Genomic DNA, 23633 nt, shown 5'->3' with positions numbered 1-23633 from the left:
GGAAGATGATCTACAGATTTTGCGCCCATATGATAGGCGATCCGAGAGCATGATTACCGTAAGCATTATTATGACTTTCACTAACTGCATTTTGAGATGAATTAAAAGTTTAAATTCTCTCTTAGCGCTTTCGTTAATTTGAGTTGTTAACATGTAAATATCGGAAGTTTTATAGATCCCAGGAGACCATGAATTCAACCCATCAACCAAGAACAAAATAACAATCGAACAAAGAACAAGAAGAGAGGGATAAACCCTAATATACAATTGTAGTAATAAACAGAATAATAGAACCTGATTGTTATAAGATGCAAGATACAAGATTCCAGATTACAATAACAAAAGAAAATCCTAAACTATTTATAGACTTCGATGAGTGCGAGTGTAGAGTCGTGCCCTTTCACGAATAGTCACGTCTCTAAAACATGTGGTTGAGAATGATTCTGAAGACTTGCGTCTCTTGATCCAAAAAGTCACGTCTCTTCTTGTCTTCCTTGTGGCCGTCGATCTAGAGGTGTGTCTCCAAGAGACACATCGATTCCTTGAGTGGTGGTTACAAACTTCTGAAATAACATAATCACCCCCCGAACTTTATAACCGCCTTGTAACCGCCGTCTAAATAACTTTAAACTAGTGCATAATCAACCCTTGCACACTTTGATCACACAATTAAGGCCAACAAGTTTGTTGTAGTAGTTGTTGCATTAACCACTATTTTGTACTTGAAGGCAATCGAGGGTGGCTACCTTCCGGTCGACTTCTTGGATGATGATATACAATGCAAATACATCAATGGAACAGTTCAATGTGAGGTGAGTAATCATAAAACCGAAAAAGAAAATGCCTTAGAGTTTATAATGCAAATATATGTAACTATTTTGAGTTATGACAGTTGCGAGATTACCGGAAGGAATCTTGTGAATCGGCTGATGTTCCTTGTATTAGTAAACTATCTCTCAAGATGTCACTAGATAATGTGGTAAGGGATATCCGTGTAATTACGGATAGCACATGGAGCTATGCTGATTTACTTGTAAGTATGAGAGATTATTTCAGATTCGTGACATGAATATATAGACACGATACTGACGTTTAATGGTTTAATGTAACCGGATTGTAGGAAGCGGAGTCTCGGATATTATATGCCCTACAACCAAAACTTGATCTAGACCCGACGCCCAACATAGACCGACTTTGCAGGGAACCAACTTCTATTAAGGTAAGCCCTAAACGCTCGTTAGTTGTTTATCGGGATGATGAGTGTTCGTTTGTGAAATCTTTCTTTTGTGTGTACTTTTTTGCAGCTGAATCTTGATATTCGTGGCAAACGTCTAAAGAGGTTAATGCAGGCGTCTAAACCAGAAAGTGCAAATGCGAGTGTAGGTGGCTCGACACGGGTAACGCGTCAACCTGATTTGGTAAATGTGGCTGGCCGTAATGTTGGTGGAAGCAATAGGGTAGCCACCGGGCCTAACAACCATGCACCACAAAACTTAAATTCGGATGTAAGGGCCTCGAGACATGTAACTGGTCAATCTGGCCAGAATGTTGGTCAACGAAATGTGGCAAACGATGCACCAGAAAGCTCAAGTTCGAGAGGAAGAGACTCTAGACACGTAACGGGTCAACCAGAAATGGTAAATCCAGTTAACCATAACGTTGGTCAAAGCAATATGGTAGCGACATGGCCCAGAAATGATGCACCCGAAAGCTCAGATATGAGAGTAAGAAACTCTAGACAGGCAAGGGGGCGTCAACCTGATTTAGTAAGTCCGGTTAACCATAATGTCAGTCAAAGCGATATGGTAGCCACCTGGCCCCAAAACAATGCACCAGAAAGCTCAAATATGAGAGTAAGAGACTCTAGACAGGTAACCAGTCAACCTGATTTCGTAAATCCGGTTAACCATAATGTTGGTCAAAGCAATATGGTAGCGACATGGCTCAGAAATGGTGCAACCGAAAACTCAAATATGAGAGTACGAGACTCTAGACAGGCAACGGGGCGTCAACCTGATTTAGTAAGTCCGGTTAACCATAATGTCAGTCAAAGCAATATGGTAGCCACTTGGCCCCAAAACAATGCACCAGAAAGCTCAAATATGAGAGTAAGAGACTCTAGACAGGTAACCAGTCAACCCGATTTGGTAAATCCGGTTAACCATAACGTTGGTCAAAGCAATATGGTAGCCACCTGGCTCCAAAACAATGCACCCGAAAACTCAAATATGAGAGTAAGCGACTCTAGACAGGTAACCAGTCAACCTGGTTTGGTAAATCCGGTTAACCATAACGTTGGTCAAAGCAATATGGTAGCCACCTGGCTCCAAAACAATGCACCCGAAAACTCAAATATGAGAGTAAGCGACTCTAGACAGGTAACCAGTCAACCTGATTTGGTAAATCTTGTTAACCATAATGTTGGTCAACGCAATATGGTAGGGACATGGCCCAGAAATGATGCACCCGAAAACTCAAATATGAGAGTAAGCGACTCTGGACAGGCAAGGGGGCGTCAATCTGGTTTAGTAAGTCCGGTTAACCATAATGTCAGTCAAAGCAATATGGTAGCCACCTGGCTCCAAAACAATGCACCAGAAAGCTCAAATTCGAGAGTAGGAGACTCTAGACAGGTAACAGGTCGATCTGATTTGGTGAATCCGATTGTCTATAATGTTGGTCACAACAATATGGTAGCCACCTGGCCGAAAAACGATGCACCAGAAAGCTCGAATTCGAGAGTAAGAGACTCTAGACAGGTAACCGGTCAACCTGATATGGTAAATCTGGTTAACCATAATGTTGGTCAAAGCAATATGGTAGCCACCGGACGCAACCACCATGCACCAGAAAACTCAAATGCGAGGGTAGGAGACTTGATATGGTTCACAAGTCCGCCAAATTTTGTGAATCTGGTTGACGAGAATGTTAGTCAAAGCAACGTGGTAGCCGCCGGACCCAAACACCATGCACCCGAAAACTCAAACATGAGGGTAGGAGACTTGAGATGGTTAACAAGTCAGCCTAATTTTGTGAATCTGGTTGATGAGAATGTTAGTCAAACCAATATGATAGCTGCAAGGCCCCAAAACCATGCACCGAATACCGTCATTTCATCGGTTTCTCATCAATCAAGTCATCAAATTGGTGTCGGAAATTTACTAAACATGCAAGATCATGCAAATAACATAAATTCTAGCTCGGTTATGTCTGTTAATGATGGAACGGGAAACCATTGCCAGGTGTTACCTAGCGCCAACTTAGGTATGAGAGGTATGTTAACTCGCACGGGTCTTGATGGTAATCAACGTATGGATAACATACAAAGGGCCCCACAACAGTTTGAGCCGAACCGATCGCATCAAAGGGTCACACAACAGTTTACAAGATCCATGAGCCCAAATCTTCAAAGTAATACTGCAAGTCAACGCGGTGAGACCCCGTTTTTTAGTTTTGGTACCAACAAGTCAACGCAGCAAGCGCAAACGGCAGCAAACTGGAGATCAAACAGTATGCAACAGGCACCTGTAATAATTGGATTAGAGTGTCCTCCTAGTGTTGCTAATATGGCTGGTCCGTCTACTGTTAGCTACCCTGATTATACAAACATACAAGATCGGTTTTTCGTAATCAAAATCTTGACTGAAAGGTTTGACTTTCCCTATCAGCATTATTGATAGTTAGGGGTGTAAACAAGCCCCAGAGGCTCGAGAGCTACTCGTTAACGGCTCGGTTAAAAGCTCGAACGAGCCGAGCTTTAACAAGCCCGAGCCCGAGCTCGAGCCTGAAATAGAGCTCGTTTAGTTATCGAGCCCGAGCTCGAGCCTGAAACACAAAGCTCGTTAGGCTCGCGAGCCTAAACGAGCCCAAACAAAAATTTATTTTTTTATATATAATATAATAATAATGATGCACTGGCGAGCCGAGCTTTGGCTTGTTTAAGCGATATTGAAGCGAGCTCGAGCCAAGTTTTTAGCTCGTCTACGGTTGTTCTTAAAATAGCTCGAGCCGAGCCGAGCCGAGTCGAGCCGAGCTCGAGCTTTGGGTTTTACTCGCGAGCCGAGCTCGAGCTCAAATAAGTAGGCTCGAACCGAGCCGAGCTCGAGCTCGAGCTTCAAAAAAACATGACGAGCCGAGCTCGAGCCCAGACGAGCTCGGGCTCACGGTAATAAATTGTCGGTTCTTGCTATTTCAGGTTTAAACTCGACTGCAAAACGAAGAAGATAATTCAATCCAAACCAAATGGATTTTTTTCTACTCAACATCTGAAACAACATCTTATCAACGATCATGACGATGACGACACTCTCAAAGACGAAACATGCAAAATGCCATTGTCCATGTCACTTATGGGAGGAAACATGAATATCTGCAAGACCCGAGTTATGAAATTCGTGCTGAATGAATCTCCGACGGAAGGTCAGCAGGTTATGCAATAAGAAACTAACTGGTATTTCGGTAAATGTAATATTATTTATTTTTGTTTCAGAAAATGGGTTTCAAGAGACCCCCAAGTGTTACACTAGATTGATATTATCAGAAAGAGAAAGTGACGGAACTGTAGCAATGCATCTCGGAGATTTGGATGACGTCGATTACTTGGAGGAAAAAGAAGAAGAACTTCTTCCTACACTTCCAACTACTGTGAGTTTAGTTGTTTAATCCTGTAAATTCTCATGTTTAATGTGTACATTTATATTATGTGATGTTTGTGGTTTGACTTGATGAATCAGCATAAGGCGGACTTGATTGCCGAACAATTCTGCAAACTGGTATGTCATCTAATTCATTATAACGTATTTTTTAGATGTGGAAAAACGGGTGGGTCGGTAACAGCTTGTTTTATGCATGTGCTGTAATGGACTGGGTTGGCATGAAACCCGTATGGGTTGAAGATTTATCGTCAAATATGGTTATAAAAACGCTGTTATTTCGTTAACAATCATGTTTCTTGCATAAAACAATTTGGAAGGTTATAAGCATTAAGAGTAAACTTCCGTTTTGCTCCCTGTGGTTTGGTCACTTTAATGGTTTTGCCCCAAACCTTTAAAAATAGCCATTTTACTCCCTGATGTTTTGGTTTTGTTGCCAGTTTGCTCCCTGCGGGGAGCAAAATGGAAAAACAAACAATTTGGATGGAGTTAGAGGCGGGGAGCAAACTGGCAAAAAAAACCGAAACATCAGGGAGTAAAATGGCTATTTTTAAAGGTTTGGAGCAAAACCGTTAAAGTGACCAAACCACAGGGAGCAAAACGGAAGTTTACTCAAGCATTAAATTACACTTTGGGTGACTTTCACATTCAATCCTTTCGAGTTTCGACCCATTTCCTTTTTAGCTATTTTCTGAATGTCACTTATTTGACCCGTTAAACATGAGGCATAACGGATCACCCGTTCATAGGTAATGGGTCGAAACCGACAACTCTAATGTTTATACGTTCAAAGTCGCATTTATTCTCCAACATACGTAAATAAACTATTCTAATGCATTTTTTTATGCAGATGTTGCGTGACGGTTATCAACAAATAGGTGACGAACTCGAACCGAAATCAAACAGCACAGATCAGTCAACGGGTGGTCAACTTAACACTACCCATGGAGATTTCATTAACTGGGTTCGGCAAATTCTAGAAGACGATCCCAAAATTGACCAAGTTTCTGAACCATATATTGGTGAGACGAGCCGTCATAACATGCGTCCTCGAAGCGTAGGATTGTCCCCAAGTGTTTCGACTATACGGATGCAACCTCCTCATATGGTTAATAATAATAATGAGTCACAGCTTCAAAATCTGTTTTTACAGCAACAGGAACAATCTCATAACCAAAGGAAAATGATGATGGGACCTGACGCCGCCACGGGGAATTGGATTGTCAGTAACAATAATAACATGGTTGGGTTCGGAATGGGTAGTGATGGTCGCACTGGACCCAGGGCTGTGACACCGATGATGAGTCAGAACCCAATGGCTACAGAACAGGGAATGGGTCCAGGTGGACTTGTGGGGCAGTCTAGCAATTTCGGTGGGTTACAAGGTATGATGAATAGACAGTTCCACCTGGGGCCCGGTTCGGGCTCAGGGTCAAGTAGTGTTCTGATTCTGGGTCCGGGTTCTGGTATCAACAGGGCTAATGACATGAGCCATATTCAAAGAAATGCTATGGAACACTCGACACAGAACCGTTTTATCAACCAGCAGCAGTTTCGGTTGATCAAACAAGAACCGACTTCTCATTTACAGGCTGTTGTGTTTCCATCTCAGAATGTGGGTTCGTCATCATCGTCATCATTTGGAAGACAATATCAGCAGGGAGGGCCCCACTGGCCCGCTCCGTGAGCCCACAGAATTTGGGTATTTGTGTTTATATATTAGACTTCTTCAAGCTTCAGTTTCTAAGTAACTTATTACAGCTTTTATATTGTGTGCAAGTCTTATTAGTTATAAAGTTTTATAGTGACTTCTTATAAATAGTTGTTTTATATACAATATGGATTGCTTGGTTATAAATTTGCCTATCTTTATTATATGTTGAGAAAAATGCCCGGATAGTCCCTGTGGTTTTGCATTTTTTTCACCTATAGTCCCCAACTTTCTAAAATTACCTGAATAGTCCCCAACTTTTCATTTTTTGTTCCCGGATAGTCCCTGGGTCTAACCTCAGTTTGTTTTCTCTGTTAAGTGGGTGTGAAATGACAAAAATACCCTTTCCTTTAAAAGGCCAAACCACAGGGACTATCCGGGCATCTTCTACATTTTTAGAGAAAAACCCCACCACCACACTACACAGAGAAAACAAACTGAAGTTAGACCCAGGGACTATCCGGGAACAAAAAATGAAAAGTTGGGGACTATTCAGGTAATTTTAAAAAGTTGGGGACTATAGGTGAAAAAATGCAAAACCACAGGGACTATCCGGGCATTTTTCTCTTATATGTTACTATGTTAGTACAATTTCTAGCATTAGTTGCAGCGTCAGTAACTTCTTGAAAAAAAACTTTGATCATCATAACAAACAAAGCAGCCGTTGAGAAAAGATAGGCTGAAAGTTCAAGAAAGGCAGCCGGGAACAGCAGTGCGATAGATCAAGCAAGGAGTCGGCGGGGGCTTGGTTTTGATTGCGTGATGCGCTCCGATGCGTTTGGTTCAAAAGTTTGATGCGCGATACAAGCTCATCAATGCGCTCTTTATAAAAAAAATTATTGAAAAGTATCTATACATAAAAACTTGTAAAAACATACTTTAATGTAAAACAAATGGTGTAATAAGAAGATGAAGAGTTATGTTTTTTAGTTCAAATCAATCATACTAAGAGAGTAACTAATGAAAAAATCGAACACAGTTCATAAAATAATTGGAAAAAAGACATAAGAAACAATGTTGTGTGCATCAGATCGCATCGCATTATGCGAAATGCGCGCAATATTCCCGCATCATGTTTACACAACGCATCAGCTGTTAGCGCATTATGCGCGCATTTTAAACCAAGGGCGGGGGTAGATCTGTGTGAGGGCATCCATTCGATGAAGAAAAGGAGGGTGTTTATGATGGTGGTTGGCTGCTCCTGGCAGTTATCAGAAAAGGAGGGTGTTTATGATGGTGGTTGGCTGCTCCTGGCAGTTATCAGTTAACTGCGATGGTGGTGGTTGTCAATAGGGGTGTAAACGAGCCGGGCCGAGCCCGAGCTCGACCAGGCTCGAGCTCGGCTCGTTAGGTTTTTATGAAGCTCGGGCTCGAGCTCGGCTCGGTTCGAGCCTACTTCTTTGAGCTCGAGCTCGGCTCGAACTATTTTGAGAACAACCTTAAATGAGCTAAAAGCTCGGCTCGAGCTCACTTCAACATCGCTTAAACGAGCCAAAGCTCGGCTCTAGCTCGGCTCATCAATGTTATCATCATTACTAATATAATATATATATATATAAATAAAAATATTGTTTGGGCTCGTTTGGGCTCGCGAGCCTAAACAAGCTTTGTATTTCAGGCTCGAACTCGGGCTCGATAACAAAACGAGCTCTATTTCAGGCTCGAGCTCGGGCTCGGGCTCGTTAAGGCTCGACTCGTTCGAGCTTTTAATCGAGCCGATCACAAGTAGCTCTCGAGTCTCTGGGCTTGTTTACACCCTTAGTTGTCAACGAAAGACTGCGATGTTGTATGACTAGACTTACGCTACATTCTTTTAACAGACATCCATCCTGTAGTTGTATTTTCTAGAACATAAGCACGAAAGCTGAAATTTCAACATACTATAGGACGATTCGTGTAATTTACTTTATAATACATAGATAAGATGTAAACACCAACACAGAAGTAAGAGTTTGTCAAGATTTTAATTGCTATTTGGCGGATTAAACTTGTTTAAATGTAGAAAAGGCACATAAACAAAAATTTCAAGTTGAAGGTGCAGATGGATAGCATAACTAAAGTGCAGGGGGTGCAAGGAAAATTAACTTAAAACTCTGTAACCGGAACCGGGACAAATAGAATCATATTCCTATGAAACAGACCAAGCCATAATCAGTATATCTTCTTTCTGGCCCAAAACAGTAGAATAACAACCCCAAGAACAATTGCAACAGGAGCCCATTTCTTGATAAAAGCCTGCAGTTGACAAAAACTTTCAGCTGGATAATTTTGAACAAATTTAAAAAACGTTCAACTGTTTTCAGCCAATTTCTAATCAAGATTAGGTTTTTTTTTATGAGAATACAAAGAATGCAGCTAAAAATACTGAAAGATACGTTTAATTTTCAACAATATGTTTATATATTTTGTTGTAATTTAAACAAACCAACCTGGCGGTTTAGATCTCTTGCTTTATCAGCATATACGCGAGATTCTGATGTTAAGCGGCTTGACATTTGACTGACCTCTGCATAAGTATAAAGTTCAACAATCTCAATTAATAACACTCATAGTTGTTAATGGCGAATAGCGATCAAATAGTGATAAGGTACCTATATGCTACATAGCGAATAGCGACAAATAGCGGGCACTATTTTATAAATAGTGATACACTAGAAAAAAAGTTAAGTTTTTTTATATGTACATCAAAATACCCTGGTATATGCGCTATTTTACATATATATTTAACAAAAACCTAAAATACAGCTATTTTATAGCTATATTTAATTGCTAATTATATTTTAAAATTAAAAAAAATCAAACTGAAACCCCGCTATTTATGGCTATATACCCTATAGTGACCTTTGACCTATACGCTACGCTATTTGTTGTAGCAACCATAGCGACCACCATTGACAACTATGATAACACTTCCTCAAACTAATTTCAGGACCATGTGTCACATGGGAAAAACCATGGTTTTAAAAAACGGTTGAGGCCGGCGTGCGCCTTGAGGCGCACCTCAAGGCGAAACGGCAAAAAAACGATTCTAAGGCGCGCCTCAGGGGGTTTAGACCGTATGTGTGCCTCAGAGGGGCTGAGGCGCTAAAAAAGCTGCGCCTCAGGTGCGCCTCAGGGGTTTTTGATATTTGTTTTAGAAGTTTTTGAGTTTTTGTGTCAATTTCAAGCAATTTATGACTTTTAACTCTTTTTTTATGTGTGTTTATGATTATTTTGATGAATTTGATGATGAATTTAGTTAGTTTTACTATTTTTATAAGATATATAATATTTATATTTATTTTTTAATTCGGCCTCGGGCTTACACCTCGGTTCGCCTCGAGGCTTACGCCTCGTGAGGCGAAGGGAAAACGCCTCGAAACTCGTATCCGTTTTTTTTTACTTTGGGAAAAACAATACCTTTTGCGCATTTTTATACCATCTTATGATTTATGATAAGTAACATACCAGATAATCAGAAACTAAACATCATGGTTAAAGATGCAAAGCACATATTAGTTTAATTTAATGAGTATTTTACTATTAATTAAAAACGAAGAAATAAGAGAAAAAACTTACGGTCCAATTTTTCACCAACACCAAGAACTTCTTGTACATTACGAGTCATTATTTGGTGAACTTCATAAAGTTCATCATTCAACTTAGTAATGTTCCTCTGAGTTCTTGTGTCCTGGTACAGTTTCTTAGTCCTCTGTATAAATGTATCTATTCAACAAACGAAAGAAAGCGGATTTTAGTACAATACCATAATAAGAAAACAAGCAAATGAAATTAAGAACATGTAATATCTTACCGAATTTTATGAAAGCATACGGTCTTGCTGCAGTTTCAATTTGATTTCCATAACCACGCTCAAATTCGTTCTTAAGATCTTCAAGATATTGGAACGCAAGTTTCTTTGGATAAGCACGATCACACATTGTTAAATAACAAACCCGTCCTTCAATGATATAGCTGATAACATAAGTTAAAGGAAGCTAGGGTGTATCCAAAAGAAAACATCCATATGGTTTAGATTGTGTAAATCAAGACGCATAGTTCAATCGAGATGCATTTTATGATAAAACCTAAGTTGTCAAAAGCGCTGAAGTGCAGCTCAGCACACCATCTGCACTTTGCCCTGAAAGGCACGGTTTCAGGCTCTCAGATGCGGGCTCGGAGCGATTTCCCGCCAAATTGTTTTTATCAGCCCTGAAAAAGGCTGGAATCAACCTAAAACAGCCTAAACTATCCCTAAACTATAACTAAACAAGCCTAAAATGTGTCTAAAACCCCTAAAAATGATATTATATGCTATGTGCCTAGCTTAAAAAGCCCTCCCTTTTTTGGGCGCATAGCGCCTAGGCTTCAGGATAGCCCTATGTGCCTTGACAACATAGGATAAAATAAACAACCACACACACACACAGACATATACATATATAAATTTAGGGCCAATGCAGGATACTGGAAACATAAGTTAAAGAACCTTGAGTATATCCAAAGGAGAATATCGATATGGTTTACTGGTTTAGACTTCAAAATCTATGTTGTCAAAAGCCCTTCAGGCGTGTGGGCGAGGCGCAGGGAAAATGTCTGGCTGCCATCAAGATTTCGATCAGAATCTGGCGAGATTCCGATCAGATCCTAAAGCTTACAACAAAATTAAGCAAATTCCAAGCAAACTGGTCTGAAACAGCCAATAATGGCCTGGAACCAGACTAAACTAGCTCTAAACAAGCCTAAATAACATGTCTAGAACCTCAAAAAATGGATGTTTACACTATGCAGCCTTTCCTATCTCAGGTCCACACTTTTTAAGCATCTTGTGTCTAGGCCCAAGGCTCACCCTTTGCGCCTTGAGTGTGCCTTTAAGGCTACACGGTATGGGGGGTCGTCCCCCTCCGTCCTCGGCCCGGCGCCGGTCCAACACCATCCCGCCCCCCTCCGGCTTCGTCCTTGGCGTCGAGTTCTGGACGTTGGGGACGCTCACTAGATGACAAAAATTATCCCCCCCCCACTCACACACCCCTATACATACAATATATATCCCCCATTTCCACACCTCCATCCTCTTTGCCCCATCCTCATGCCCATCCTACGTGGCGCTTACGTGGCGGACCATCCTCCAAGGGAGGACCATCACCATACCGTGTAGCCTAACAACTATGTTTAAAATGCGTAAATCGAGATGCATTTTACGATAAAACACACACACACACACATACATAATGATGTTATGAAACAAATTAGGGGAAATGCAGGATACTGAAAAACATAAGGTCCGGTTTCAACAGACATCCTTGAGGCATCATTGTGCCCCCTTGAAAGATTCTTAAACAAAGCTTTAACTTGCTGTTTGTAGAACTCTGCATCCTGCACATCACGGCCATCATCAAGTCCCTCAGCTAACGGAAGACCATCAGTGACACGTGCAATCATCGTCAGCTTCACCATCTTTACTTTATGAAGCTGTCACTCTAAATCACATAAACAACATCTCTCCACAATGTTTAACATAACAGATCAATAATCTTAAATCATGATTCAAAATAAACCTAACGGCAAATACATTGGGGGATAATTAGACCTTCATCGGATGAAATAGCATCTAGATCTTGAATATAGTGATGCCAAACTTGAATTAGGTGGCTGTAATTGGAAAAACGATAAGGAATAAGAAGATTACCTGAGAAATTCAAGTGGTTATCATGCGTATGATGATGATTTACGGATTCAAAAGCGAAATAGGGTTTTGGCGATGGATAAATTGGGGGGATACAGAAGAAACGGAAATAGAAACAAAGAATGACTCCACGAAGAAACGCAGAATACCTATACCGTATTTTTCCCAAATTATTTATTTATTTACTTTTAATATAAAATGACTTTTTTTATTAATTGTATGCATTTTAATTTGATTTTTATTATTTTTTATTATATTTTTTTTTGAACGGTTAATTTCTTTAATTTCCCGTCGTCTGTGTGACTTGAATCCAATACCTTCTCCTTTCCAACCTAGGTGTTTTTTATTATATGATCCGATCTGAACAGCTTAACCGGATCAGATAGAAAAGGCTGAAAATTAGTGATAGAGAATTCGTTGTCCATCTCTCAAAAATTTCCGAATCCGTAAGAAAAAAATCCGGGCTACACCCCTACTTTGATATTAAAATTTAATACAATATAAAGTAATAAAGTTGTTTGTCTACCCCTATTACAACTATAAGCATAATGCTTTGCCAAAGATAAGAAACCCAGCCGAATTTTTATGTACTGCACAAGCATCATGGTTTTGTTTTATGGTAGCGGCTTTTTCCACCGTTGTTTTCATCCGGTTACATGCCCATGACAAAAAATGGCATAATTAGGTGTTACACCCATCGGTTGATACATAAAAAAACACTAGCTGTCTTGGAATTGTGTGTATCAGTTGACTTATAATTAATAATTAATTAGTTGTTAACATAAGAAAAAACAACTAATAAAAAAACGATAAGTAGTAAGCTTACCATGATGTAATCAACTCCGGCACACTCATCCTAGGCTGACGTGTGAATCTGAAATATGCACCAACTGGGCAAACGATATGGAAATAATGAATCAACGGAGCAACGCAGTTCCGCATAAGGTCTAATAACATATTGCACAAAACAACAAAAATGCATAAGTTACAAATTAAAATAGGTGTGGTTGCTTATTAAAAGTCATCTCAAACGTCTAAAGTAAAGAGTCTAATCAAGAATGTGTATTAGGTATGCCAACAAAGTTAAACACATAAAAAAATTGCTATGAAACATATCATACCTATTCATAGAAAGAATTTGCCAATGTTTCTTGAATCACTTGGGAATGAATTTATCCACCCGTTAACGTTAGACTTGGCATTCAACATCCTGTTACAAAAACCTGAATACCTTTAATATTATTAAAATTAATTAAAAATGAAATCTTTGGGGCTATCGTGGGGCTCGTAAGCCACCCCTTGAGCCTACACGGGCCGCGAGCGATCGAAAACGCGGCAACACCCGGTGATGACACGTGTTATCATCGTGGCGAAGCTAGCCGATGACCCGGATGAGCTAAACCCTACCTGACCTACTACGCGGGCCGTGAGAAAAGTCAAATCAGGCCTTATATAATGGGAGTTCGGGCTTCAGTCTCAAATCGCTCACATCTTTCTCTCTCACTCGAATTTTCTGATAGTAGAAGCTATACTCGGGTATAATATCCCCCTAAATAACGAAGTTCTGCTTCTTTGTAAGTATCATAACCCCTGGATACGTATTAGATACTCTGCCTGATTGATGTAGGGTTCCGTAACGGCTGTCGTGGTACTGCCCGACGTAGTTGTTGGAATGCCGTCTCGGGGAGGGTATTACTAATGTTAAAATGAGTTATTATACTAGCACATGTGCATTTGTGTAATGTATAGATTATTCCCAGAAAATCCTTACTGAAAACCTAAGACAGCAATGTGAGTAATCTTTTTTTTGTAAATTATTATTACAAAACCTCACACAATTATTTATATATTAAACAGTTATTGAGTATTTGTAAGGATACAATTATCGTCGGTATGTTGGGGTTTTGTATACAAAGTTTGTTAATGTCTTGCGAGGGGTAACATTTCCACAAGTCGGGTCTGACAGTACCGTGGGTGGTAATTGGTAGGGGTGTGCATGGGTCGGTTTGGGTCGGTTTTGACCAAAAACCATAACCATAACCGCGATGTCGGTTATTGGATAACCATAACCATAACCGACCGGTTATGGTGGTTATGGTTATTCGGTTTTGATGGTTATAGCGGGTCGGTTATGGGTGGTTAACCGTGTATTTAGTTTAACTAAAAATAGTTTAATTTTTTAACATGGAATAAATTGTTATTGCATATTTGTATATATTAGTATATTACATAGTATTAAAAAATACATATAATCTATAAGATTAATACCAATTATTATTGAACATTCAAATAAAGTGACATGATACATTCCATAAATTCAAATAATAATTCAACAAAAACCACAAAATGAAATGAAAAACCCATAAGTACTAAAAATATTTAGTTAAAAACATCAAGTATTAAAAATATGGTGAAAAGTCCTAAATTCTACAAAGATTATTACATGTCGGTTCGGTTCGGTTATGGTGGGTATGGAAAAAATGATAACCATAACCGACCCGCTACTTTCGGTTTTCAAAAAAGTCATTAACCGACCCACCGGTTTTTTATTTGGTTCGGTTTTGTCGGTTAATTCGGTTATGGCTCGGTTAATTCGGTTTTTTGCACACCCCTAGTAATTGGTATGACTTGAAAACAAATGTAATTGCGAGACCGCCCTCAATACTGTACAATGGTTTTTATTTAAACTTGATTAAACTGGGATTCACTCACCAGTATTTCTCACTGACAAAATGTTTTTATACGCGTTTCAGGTAACAAAATATGAAAGCCAAATAGAAGCAAGCTGGATAGCACTGAAGGCTTGGAAAAGTGGCAATAAAGTTATCTAAAAGAAATAGATGTTTTTATTAAATAAAAATAGGATTTATTCCCATGAAAATGTGTATACTGAAAACTTTGGTTTTATCCCATATGTTTAATATTATGAAAAATGGTATTTTACTCTGATAAAAATTTCCTAACTACAGTCCTGTTGAAATTTTCGCTGTCAAAATTAGACAAAAACAAAATATCACCGTAACTGGTCACAGCCGCCCGATCCCAGGTTATTAGGGAACGGGGGTTGCGACACATAACACCAAGCTTTAATGTATAATTTATTACCAAGATTACCATCTAAACGCATCATATCTTTTGAAACGGTGACCTGTTAATTAGAGATATATGCTATAATCCAGCAACAGGGGATGTAGCTCACATGGTAGAGCGCTCGCTTTGCATGCGAGAGGTACGGGGTTCGATACCCCGCATCTCCAAATTTCTTTTTATTTTTATTTACGCCGTCAAGATGAGTCCTTTTATTAAGGTCACCTGTAATGGGGCGCTTTAGCCCAACATAGCGCCATTAAAGCGCCTGGAACACCGCCCCCCTGGGCGCTATGTTCCAAATTTTTTTACCGGCGCGATAAACATAGCGGCGTGAAGACAAAATATTTGAATTTTTTTGACCGTTTGTAACGGTCATTTTCCTTAAAAAAAAAAAAAAATTCATTTTATTTTCAACTTTCCTTTAAATCAATCTCATCTCTCCCAAATTTTTTACCACACACCTTCAAACTCTCATCTCTCCCAAATTTTTTTTACAATTCTTCATATTTTATACAATGAATCCATTCAACCGGGGCTTCATTCCTCCGCGATCTAGTGGCAATCCTACTCGTCCCGTGGCACCGGTTCCCACTAGACCCAATCCTTTCGGCTCCGGTTTTCTCGACTACAATCAACAAAGTCCCGGGTTCATGAATCTTTTGAACCAACCGCTATCATGGGACCCTAATCTCTACGGGTGGAACCCAAGTCAAAACATGGATGGGATGGGGTCGTCTCAAGCGTTTGGGTCGGCTCAAGCGTTCGGCTCCCCACTACGCGAACCCGATGTTGTTCCGGAGACGCAACCCGAGGTACCGGATACGCAACCGGAGACGCAAAAAGGAAAAGGAAAAGCAAAACGGGCACATAAAAAGAAAGTTGAAACCAACACCCGAACGAAAAAAAATGTGCAAACGTGGGAGCCCGAAGAGGAGTATGCGTTAACCCGCGCTTTCATCGATGTTTCGGAGGACCCGGTCATAGGTATTTTTATTTTTTTTTTCTGTTTTTATATTTTTTTTTCTGTTTTTATATTTTTTTTTCTGTTTTTTATATTTTTTTTTCTGTTTTTTATATTTTTTTTTTCTGTTTTTTTTATTTTCGGTTATTTATTTTCTGTTTTTAAATTTTTTTTCTGTTTTTTTATTGTCAGTTTTTTTTTATTTTCTGTTTTATTATTTTATGTTCATTATTTTATGTTTTTTTTTCTGTTTTTTATTATTTCCAGTTTTATTTTCTGTTTTTATTTACTTTCTGTTTTTTATTTTTTTTTTCTGTTTTTTATTATTTCCAGATTTTATTTTCTGTTTTTATTTACTTTCTGTTTTTTATTTTTTTTTCTGTTTTTTATTATTTCCAGATTATATTTTTTATATTTTGAGCTAACATTTAATATTGTTTTGTGTGTAGCAAACAATCAAAGTAAAACCGTATTTTGGAACCGAGTACGAGAAATCTTTTTCGAGCTCATGGGTAGGGGAGAATACCGCCTACCGGACTCTATATCGGGGAAGTGGACCGATATAAACAAGAGGTGCACAAACTTTCAAACCGTGTACCAACGCTTGTATTCCGGATGGAAAAGTGGAAGTAGCGATGAAGACATTACGCAAGAGGCATTGGTCGAGTATACGGAGGCTAATGGCCATTTCCCGTACATGAAGTGTTGGCAAATCCTTCGCCATAGCCCCAAATGGGCCGTCGTAACTACTCCTAGTGGTCGTTCGGGAAATACACGGCCATCAAAGAGGTCCAAAACAAACGAGTCCGGTGAACCCGAAACGCCAACCTCCGACGCTCGAAACATCGGCTTGGACGAGGATATTCCGGATGACGAGCCGGTGGAGGAGCTACCAAGACCGCCCGGAAGAAAAAGCCGGCCGAAAAAACCCGAGTCCTCGTCGATGTCTATGGGAACGGATATGAGTCACGCATTTTCGGAGATAAACAAGCGGCTTCAAGACATACACGAACTCGGTAACAAACGTTTGGAGGAGAACGAAAAAGTTACGGAGATTATGCGGGATCGACAATGGGCTAACGACTTTGACTTCTACTCCAAACCGCATGACCACTTAACGGGAAAAGCTTTGAAAATGGCGTTGGCTCAAAAGGAGCGGATTGAAAAAAAATATAATCTTTGATTGTGTATTTTTTTTTTATGCTAGTTTAATGTTTTTTTTCTAGTTTCATGTTTTTTTTATTTTATTTTATTGTACTTTTTTTTATTTAATGAAATGAATTTTATTTTTAAAAAACTTACAAAATGAATTAAAAAATTAAAAATGAAAAAAGAGTAATGATTACACAGGGGCTTTATGACTACGGCCCCAAATTGCATAAAGCCCCATAAAGCCCATTTGCTGACGTGGCATGCCACATGGCGCATAACGCCCCTTTGAGGGCTTTATGACTACACATGGTCTAATAGGTCGGTTCTACCATTAACCCCCCCAACCCCTCGATCTCTCTCGAGTCTAACTGACCCTTTAACCCGATAGCAACCATTTGAACTAATTAAAGGTTCGTTCTTTCAGCCCCAACCTTTCCTGTTCTCTGTGTTTTACTGTTTTTTGTTGGCTACTGTTAGCTCAATTTACGGTTTGAAATTCTTTCTTTTGAGTTCCTTCACTTGGGTTGTCAGATCTCTGTACCAAAAAGTCTTTGTAAGTTTGTATTTTCTGTGCCCACAATGTGTTCGATCAAATGCCTCTGAGAACAAAGGTCCCAGAAAATGTCTCAGTTCACCTCCAGGATTAGTCTTGAACTAGGATGAATATTGAAAATGAAAAGCCAATAACAAAGATTGTTAATTTGTTTCCTCAATTATAACTTCTAATTTGTCTTGTTCATTCTTAAGGTTTGCTTGGTCTGTGAAAGTATCATGCTTGCTTCTAAATCTTTGCAACTTGGAGCTCAGGCTATCAAAGGGCTATCCAGAGGTTTGTTTTTCTTAATTCTGTTGTTCGCAGTGGGCGCGCAATCATTATACTCTTAAATAAAAACATATTCTGTTTCCAATTGTCTCCAGTTTCGCACTTTTCAAAGTTCGTAGCCCCTGCAACGATTACACCAAGGAAACCGTGTGTTCAGGTAGTACATAATCTTTTTCTGCTGGTTAGTTTTTAGTATATTCTTCTCTGTGCAAGCTTCATTCCATGTTATTAGGCCGGAGGGTGTGGGAGGGCGCCACCCCGCCACCTCACCACTGATAGCGACCAATTTAAAGGGGGGCGCCATGGGTCTCTCGCCACTGTGTTAACGGAAGAAAAGGGGGGTGCAGGTGGGGCCCACCTCTTTTCAACCAATGAAATCTTTTTTTTTTTTTAATTTTGTTTAATAGAGGGCTTTATCCCACACCCTGCAAGTTAAGGGAAGGGGCCTTAAAGCCCACTGTCTGACGTGGATGTGACGTGGCGTGGCGTGATAAAGCCCCTAGGGGATTTATCCCACACTCTCCAGCCTTAGGGATAGTATAGCAAACTAGTTGGTTCCATGCTTGACCGTCGAAGAATATCTTGTATTATGTCATTTATTCAAAAGACTTCCAATAATGTTTCGTTTTAATAATTGTTTTGTGTGTGAACTTGAATTGATGTCTCTTCATTACTTTAACATGAATCGTTTTTGTTAGGATGGTGAGTTATACTCTACGACAGCTACTAGCAGTGCAGATGGCGGGAATGAAGAAAAGGAAAAGTGAGTAGTATTCTTTGCTATTAAAATGAAAATACGATTGGTGAAAAGGAAAATTATAACTCAGATGCCCCCTTATTTAATTAATTTTTTGCAAGTCTTCAGGATCTCTGTGACATTTGTGGACAAAGATGGAGAGGAGACCCAGATCAAGGTCCCTATTGGAATGTCAATGTTAGAAGCAGCCCATCAAAACGACATAGAGCTTGAGGGTAAATATGTCAAGTCACATTTTTTCTCTAACTTCTAAGATTTCTAGCTATCCAGTTTTGTTGCACCTTAGTGTTTGGTATTCACATGGTGGTGTTTGGCATTTCATTTTAATAGTGATTATGTAAAATAGAATAATCAGATTCAAATAGTAAACTGTAACAAAACGATCTGTTTGAGACAGCGTTCGGATGTGCATGTGCTTCTTATGTTTGAAGTTGTGATAGTAAGATAATGGTCGGTCTTAGACAAATTACGGTTATTTAAGGATTTACATGTAATCATGTAAAATGGCCCCTTAATAATCAGAACAAGTTTTGCTGTGACTAATTTGTACCGATTATCGAAAACTAAATAATCCGTTTCTCTGTACCAAAGTGCTAGAAACTGATTATGTGCGACTTGGATTAATCACTTTCAAATGCAAAACAAGCAGTCCCTTAAATGCTATGCAGTTAATATCAGTGATATATCGGTTATCAGTCCCCATGTAAAATATCGGTGTCAAACATCGGTTAGAATATCTGTACCGCGATATTGACCGATATTGCACCTATATAACCGATATATCACCGATATTTGACGGATATAACTGATATATCACTGAATTGTTAAGAGGGTGTTTGGGGTTGAGTTTTGAAAATAGATTATGCGTTTTGAATAATCAGAATCAGATAACTAACTGTAACAAAACGTGATGTTGAAAGATAGTGTTTGGATTTGATTATGTTGCTTGATATCACAATAATCAGATAATCAACTATTTGAGTGTTTGGCAAATATATATTTAAAAAAAAACAAGTGAAAATCCTTTTCTAAACGCAAATAATCAATTTTTGGAAAACTGCGTTTTGTAACTTTCTAAACGCAAATAATCAATTTTTTTAATTTTTTTACCCAAACACTCAAAACTGATTATTTATGATTTCAAAACTCAATAATCTAAAAATCTCCTTCAAAACTCAACCCCGAACACCCTCTAAGTGTTAAATTGCTATATATATAAAAATTCTGCATGATACTAAAATTACCTATAACTCAAATAATCGGTCCTTGACCGATATCCGATATTTTATTAACTGCATAGCTTAAATTTAGAGGGACAACTTTTCTTTCGTTTATCATTTACTAATAAATTTACATCTTATTACAGGAGCATGTGAAGGATCACTTGCGTGTTCCACGTGTCATGTGATCGTGATGGTACGCCACAAACATGACTCTTTCGACATAAAATTATTTTTTAGATAACATCATTTTATGATTTAGAGATTAACCAAGTATTATCGCCGTTGATTAGGATGTGGAGCACTACAATAAACTTGAGGAACCAACAGATGAGGAAAATGACATGCTTGATCTTGCTTTTGGGCTAACAGAAACGTGAGTTGTTTGCCCTTTAATATTAATGTAATCAATATCATATTATGAGTTAAATGCCCGGATAGTCCCTGTGGTTTGGCCTTTTTTCACCTTTAGTCCCTAACTTTCTAAAATTACAGCTATAGTCCTCAAGTTTTTCAATTTCGTTCTCGGATGGTCCTTGGCGCGAATGGAGGTTAGTCTTTTCAGTTAAGTGGGTGTGAAATGACCTAATACCCTTACTATTAAAAAATAAACTTTAAATCAATAACCACCTTTAATCCAAACACACCTCTTCTTCCTCATATTTCATCTTCAATCCAAACACACCTCTTCTTCCTAATTCTTCACCACCACCACCATCTCCACCTTTCACCACCACCACCATCCAGCTTTCACCACCGTATCCCACCCTTCACTCCGAATTGCCGCTACGCGTTATTCTGGCGACCACTTCAAGTGTATACCGACATGTTGACCTTACGTATGAGGTCACGGACCCATTGAAGATTACGTAAGATTTAAATATCGGTGACGATGATAATAATTTTTATATATATAACCATATACAAAGTGTATATTTGTAGTGATCAGTGGTCTTATTTTGTTAAGAGAAAAATGCCCGGATAGTCCCTGTGGTTTCACCTTTTTTCACCTATAGTCCCTATCTTTCTAAAACTACTTGAATAGTCCCTGTGGTTTTCCGTTTTGTTCTCGGATAGTCCCTGGGTCTAACTTCAGTTACTTTTCTCTGTTAAGTGGGTGTTAAGAGGGTGTGAAATGACAAAAATACCCTTTCCTTAAAAGGCCAAACCACAGGGACTACCCGGGCATCTTCTTCATGAAAGAACTGACCCTTCATCTCCCTCATCCCTCTCTGTCGATTTCTACTGCACACAAAGGAGGTGCTTCTTCTTCACCATACAAGGAACACACACATACAAATTGACCAGATACCCTCTCCATCTTCGCATCTCCAGCCGAGTAAAGGAGCTCCGGCAACAGCTCCGACCATCTCCGGTCACCCACACACCCCTCGACACCTTAGACACCCCCCCCCCTCCGATCCTCGTAATTCCGACAACCACACAAGTCCCGACCACACCTACAGCCGGCGAGAAACGAGAGCAAAAGAACGAAAAGAAGGAGATCCGTGGATGGATCGACGGAGAGAGAGAGAGAGACGCGATGAGAGATGTCAGAGGATACCGGTGGTCGACGGCTGGAATTAACGGCGGCGCCGCCGCCGTCTACAGCGGCGGTGGTGCTCGGTGGTGAACAGGCAGTGGTGCGGTGGTGCAGTTATGGCGGCGGTGGGGTCACGGCAGCGCGACAGAGCCTGTGACGGCGATGGTTTTGATGGTGAATTTGTTCAGGTTAGGCTCGTTCAACATCAAATGGGTTTGGCTCGATTCAGATTCATCTTGGGTCTCATTTTCAGGTTCAGGTTCGGTTCAACTTAGTTTTCGGGTCAGCTTCGGATTACATGCAGTGAAGGTGACAGTGGTGGTGGTTTTTAGTGAGAGAGAGAGAGAGAGAAAGAAAGTGAGGGTGAGGGAGAGATGATGAGGGTGTTGGCTGTCATATGTCTGTACATATGAGAATTAGGGTTCTAAAAACAAAAGGGAGTGATAAAGATAGGGACTATAGGTGAAAAACAAACTGAAAGGGTATTTTTGTCATTTCACATCATTTTAACAGAGAAAAGTAACTGAAGTTGGACCCAGGGACTATCCGAGAACAAAACGAAAAACCACAGGGACTATTCAAGTAGTTTTAGAAAGATAGGGACTATAGGTGAAAAAAGGTGAAACCACAGGGACTATCCGGGCATTTTTCTCTTTTGTTAATTATTTCATTTGAATTTTGTTTGACAATCATGAAAGCAGCCACTAAGAACCAATCGAAGAATTTCTAAAAGAAAAGGAAAAAAGAAACGTCACAGATTCGAATTCTTAATTTTGTTTGACAATCATGAAAGCACCCACCAGAAATTCAGAACCACCTCTCAACATACACTTATACACTTTTGAAGTGCTTGCCAGAATAACGGGTAGTGGCAATTCGGAGTGCAGGGTGGGGTACGGTGGTGAAACGTGGATGGTGGTGGTGGTGGTGAAAGGTGGAGATGGTGGTGGTGGTAAAGAATTAGGAAGAAGAGGGGTGTTTGGATTGAAGATGAATCTGAATATGAGGAAGAAGAGGTGTGTTTGGATTGAATGTGATTATTGATTTAAAGTTTATTTTTTTAATAGTGAGGGTATATAGGTCATTTCACACCCACTTAACTGAAAAGACTAACCTCCATCCGCGCCAGGGACCATCCGGGAACGAAATTGAAAAACTTGGGGACTATAGCTGTAATTTTAGAAAGTTAGGGACTAAAGGTGACAAAATGTCAAACCACAGGGACTATCCGGGCATTTAACTCTCATATTATTATCTAATCAGGATCTCATAAACGTCTGTTTTATGCAGGTCACGTTTGGGCTGTCAAGTAATTGCAAAACCTGAACTTGATGGACTGCGGTTAGCCCTCCCTGCCGCCACTAGAAACTTTGCTGTTGATGGTTTCAAACCAAAACCACACTAGAAATACTCATTTATAAAAAGACTGAAATGTTATGAGTACAATAAGCATGAAATTTTGGTTTATACAAGATGTTTGCATAATTGTGGTTTTACTAAATAGACAAACACGCCTCTGCGTGTTGTAAAACTCTAAAATATTTATTTATATATTTTTGTTTTTAATATCGTCTTGTTGGTATTATTATCATTTTTTAAATCAAATTGAGGTGCTACAGAAGAACCTATAGTGATTGAAAATTTTAGTGAAACTGCTTTTCATCTTTGCATATTGTTTGATTAGTTTTAAGTAGGGGTGCAAACGAGACGAGCCGAGCCCGAGCTCGGCCAGGCTCGAGCTCAATTAACTTATGAGAGCTCGGGCTCGAGCTCGATTAACTTATGAGAGCTCGGGCTCGGGCTCGAGCTCGGCTCGTTTATATCTATTAATTAGTATATTAAATAAAAACAATATAAATAATAGACTTTTTAGGCTTGCGAGCTCGATAAGTAAAGCTCGGGCTCGGGCTAGTTTACTAAATAAGCTTATTTTTAGGTTCGAAGTCGGCTTGTAAACAAGTTTAAATAAGCTCGGCTCGACTCGGCTCGTTTACACTAAAGCTCGATAAGGCTCAACGAACCTAACGAGCTTCACATGTGAGGCTCGAGCTCGGGCTCG

General features: G+C 39.5%; 3 protein-coding genes and 1 non-coding gene across 7 annotated transcripts; 3 read left to right on the top strand and 1 right to left on the bottom strand.

Moving 5' to 3' along the window:
- Nucleotides 1–8304: 8304 nt before the first annotated feature.
- On the bottom strand, nucleotides 8305–12195 carry LOC110935456 (25.3 kDa vesicle transport protein). Of its 2 annotated transcripts, none has more exons than XM_022177835.2 (6): nucleotides 12032–12195; nucleotides 11612–11822; nucleotides 10157–10317; nucleotides 9922–10068; nucleotides 8793–8869; nucleotides 8305–8598 (listed from the first exon to the last, which is right to left on the bottom strand). In XM_022177835.2, exons 2-6 carry the CDS (start codon nucleotides 11797–11799, stop codon nucleotides 8515–8517), a joined length of 657 nt encoding a protein of 218 aa, XP_022033527.1. In that variant the 5' UTR covers nucleotides 11800–11822; nucleotides 12032–12195; the 3' UTR covers nucleotides 8305–8514. The 2 variants fall into 2 exon arrangements, with proteins under 2 accessions (XP_022033527.1, XP_022033528.1); XM_022177836.2 differs by having other exon boundaries at nucleotides 11612–11814; nucleotides 12032–12176.
- Nucleotides 12196–15212: 3017 nt separating this feature from the next.
- Nucleotides 15213–15285, top strand: TRNAA-UGC. The gene has a single exon. It is a non-coding gene; the product is annotated as a tRNA-Ala (tRNA).
- A 274-nt stretch (nucleotides 15286–15559) lies between these two features.
- Nucleotides 15560–17263, top strand: LOC110935458 (glutathione S-transferase T3-like). Its single transcript, XM_022177837.2, has 2 exons — nucleotides 15560–16102; nucleotides 16529–17263. Exons 1-2 carry the CDS (start codon nucleotides 15634–15636, stop codon nucleotides 17260–17262), a joined length of 1203 nt encoding a protein of 400 aa, XP_022033529.1. The 5' UTR covers nucleotides 15560–15633; the 3' UTR covers nucleotide 17263.
- A 267-nt stretch (nucleotides 17264–17530) lies between these two features.
- Nucleotides 17531–23138, top strand: LOC110935459 (2Fe-2S ferredoxin). Of its 3 annotated transcripts, none has more exons than XM_035989655.1 (8): nucleotides 17531–17641; nucleotides 17979–18060; nucleotides 18150–18211; nucleotides 18753–18817; nucleotides 18920–19026; nucleotides 20178–20227; nucleotides 20325–20407; nucleotides 22865–23105. In XM_035989655.1, exons 2-8 carry the CDS (start codon nucleotides 18003–18005, stop codon nucleotides 22977–22979), a joined length of 540 nt encoding a protein of 179 aa, XP_035845548.1. In that variant the 5' UTR covers nucleotides 17531–17641; nucleotides 17979–18002; the 3' UTR covers nucleotides 22980–23105. The 3 variants fall into 3 exon arrangements, with proteins under 3 accessions (XP_035845548.1, XP_022033530.1, XP_035845549.1); XM_022177838.2 differs by lacking the exon at nucleotides 17531–17641 and adding an exon at nucleotides 17648–17842 and having other exon boundaries at nucleotides 22865–23138; XM_035989656.1 differs by lacking the exon at nucleotides 17531–17641 and adding an exon at nucleotides 17648–17784.
- Nucleotides 23139–23633: the final 495 nt, after the last annotated feature.

The sequence above is a fragment of the Helianthus annuus genome, chromosome 4, assembly GCF_002127325.2.
Source record: "Helianthus annuus cultivar XRQ/B chromosome 4, HanXRQr2.0-SUNRISE, whole genome shotgun sequence".
Taxonomy (NCBI): Eukaryota; Viridiplantae; Streptophyta; class Magnoliopsida; order Asterales; family Asteraceae; genus Helianthus; species Helianthus annuus.
The sequence above is the reverse complement of the archived record's forward strand: the minus strand, read 5'-3'. Positions and strand labels throughout refer to the sequence as shown.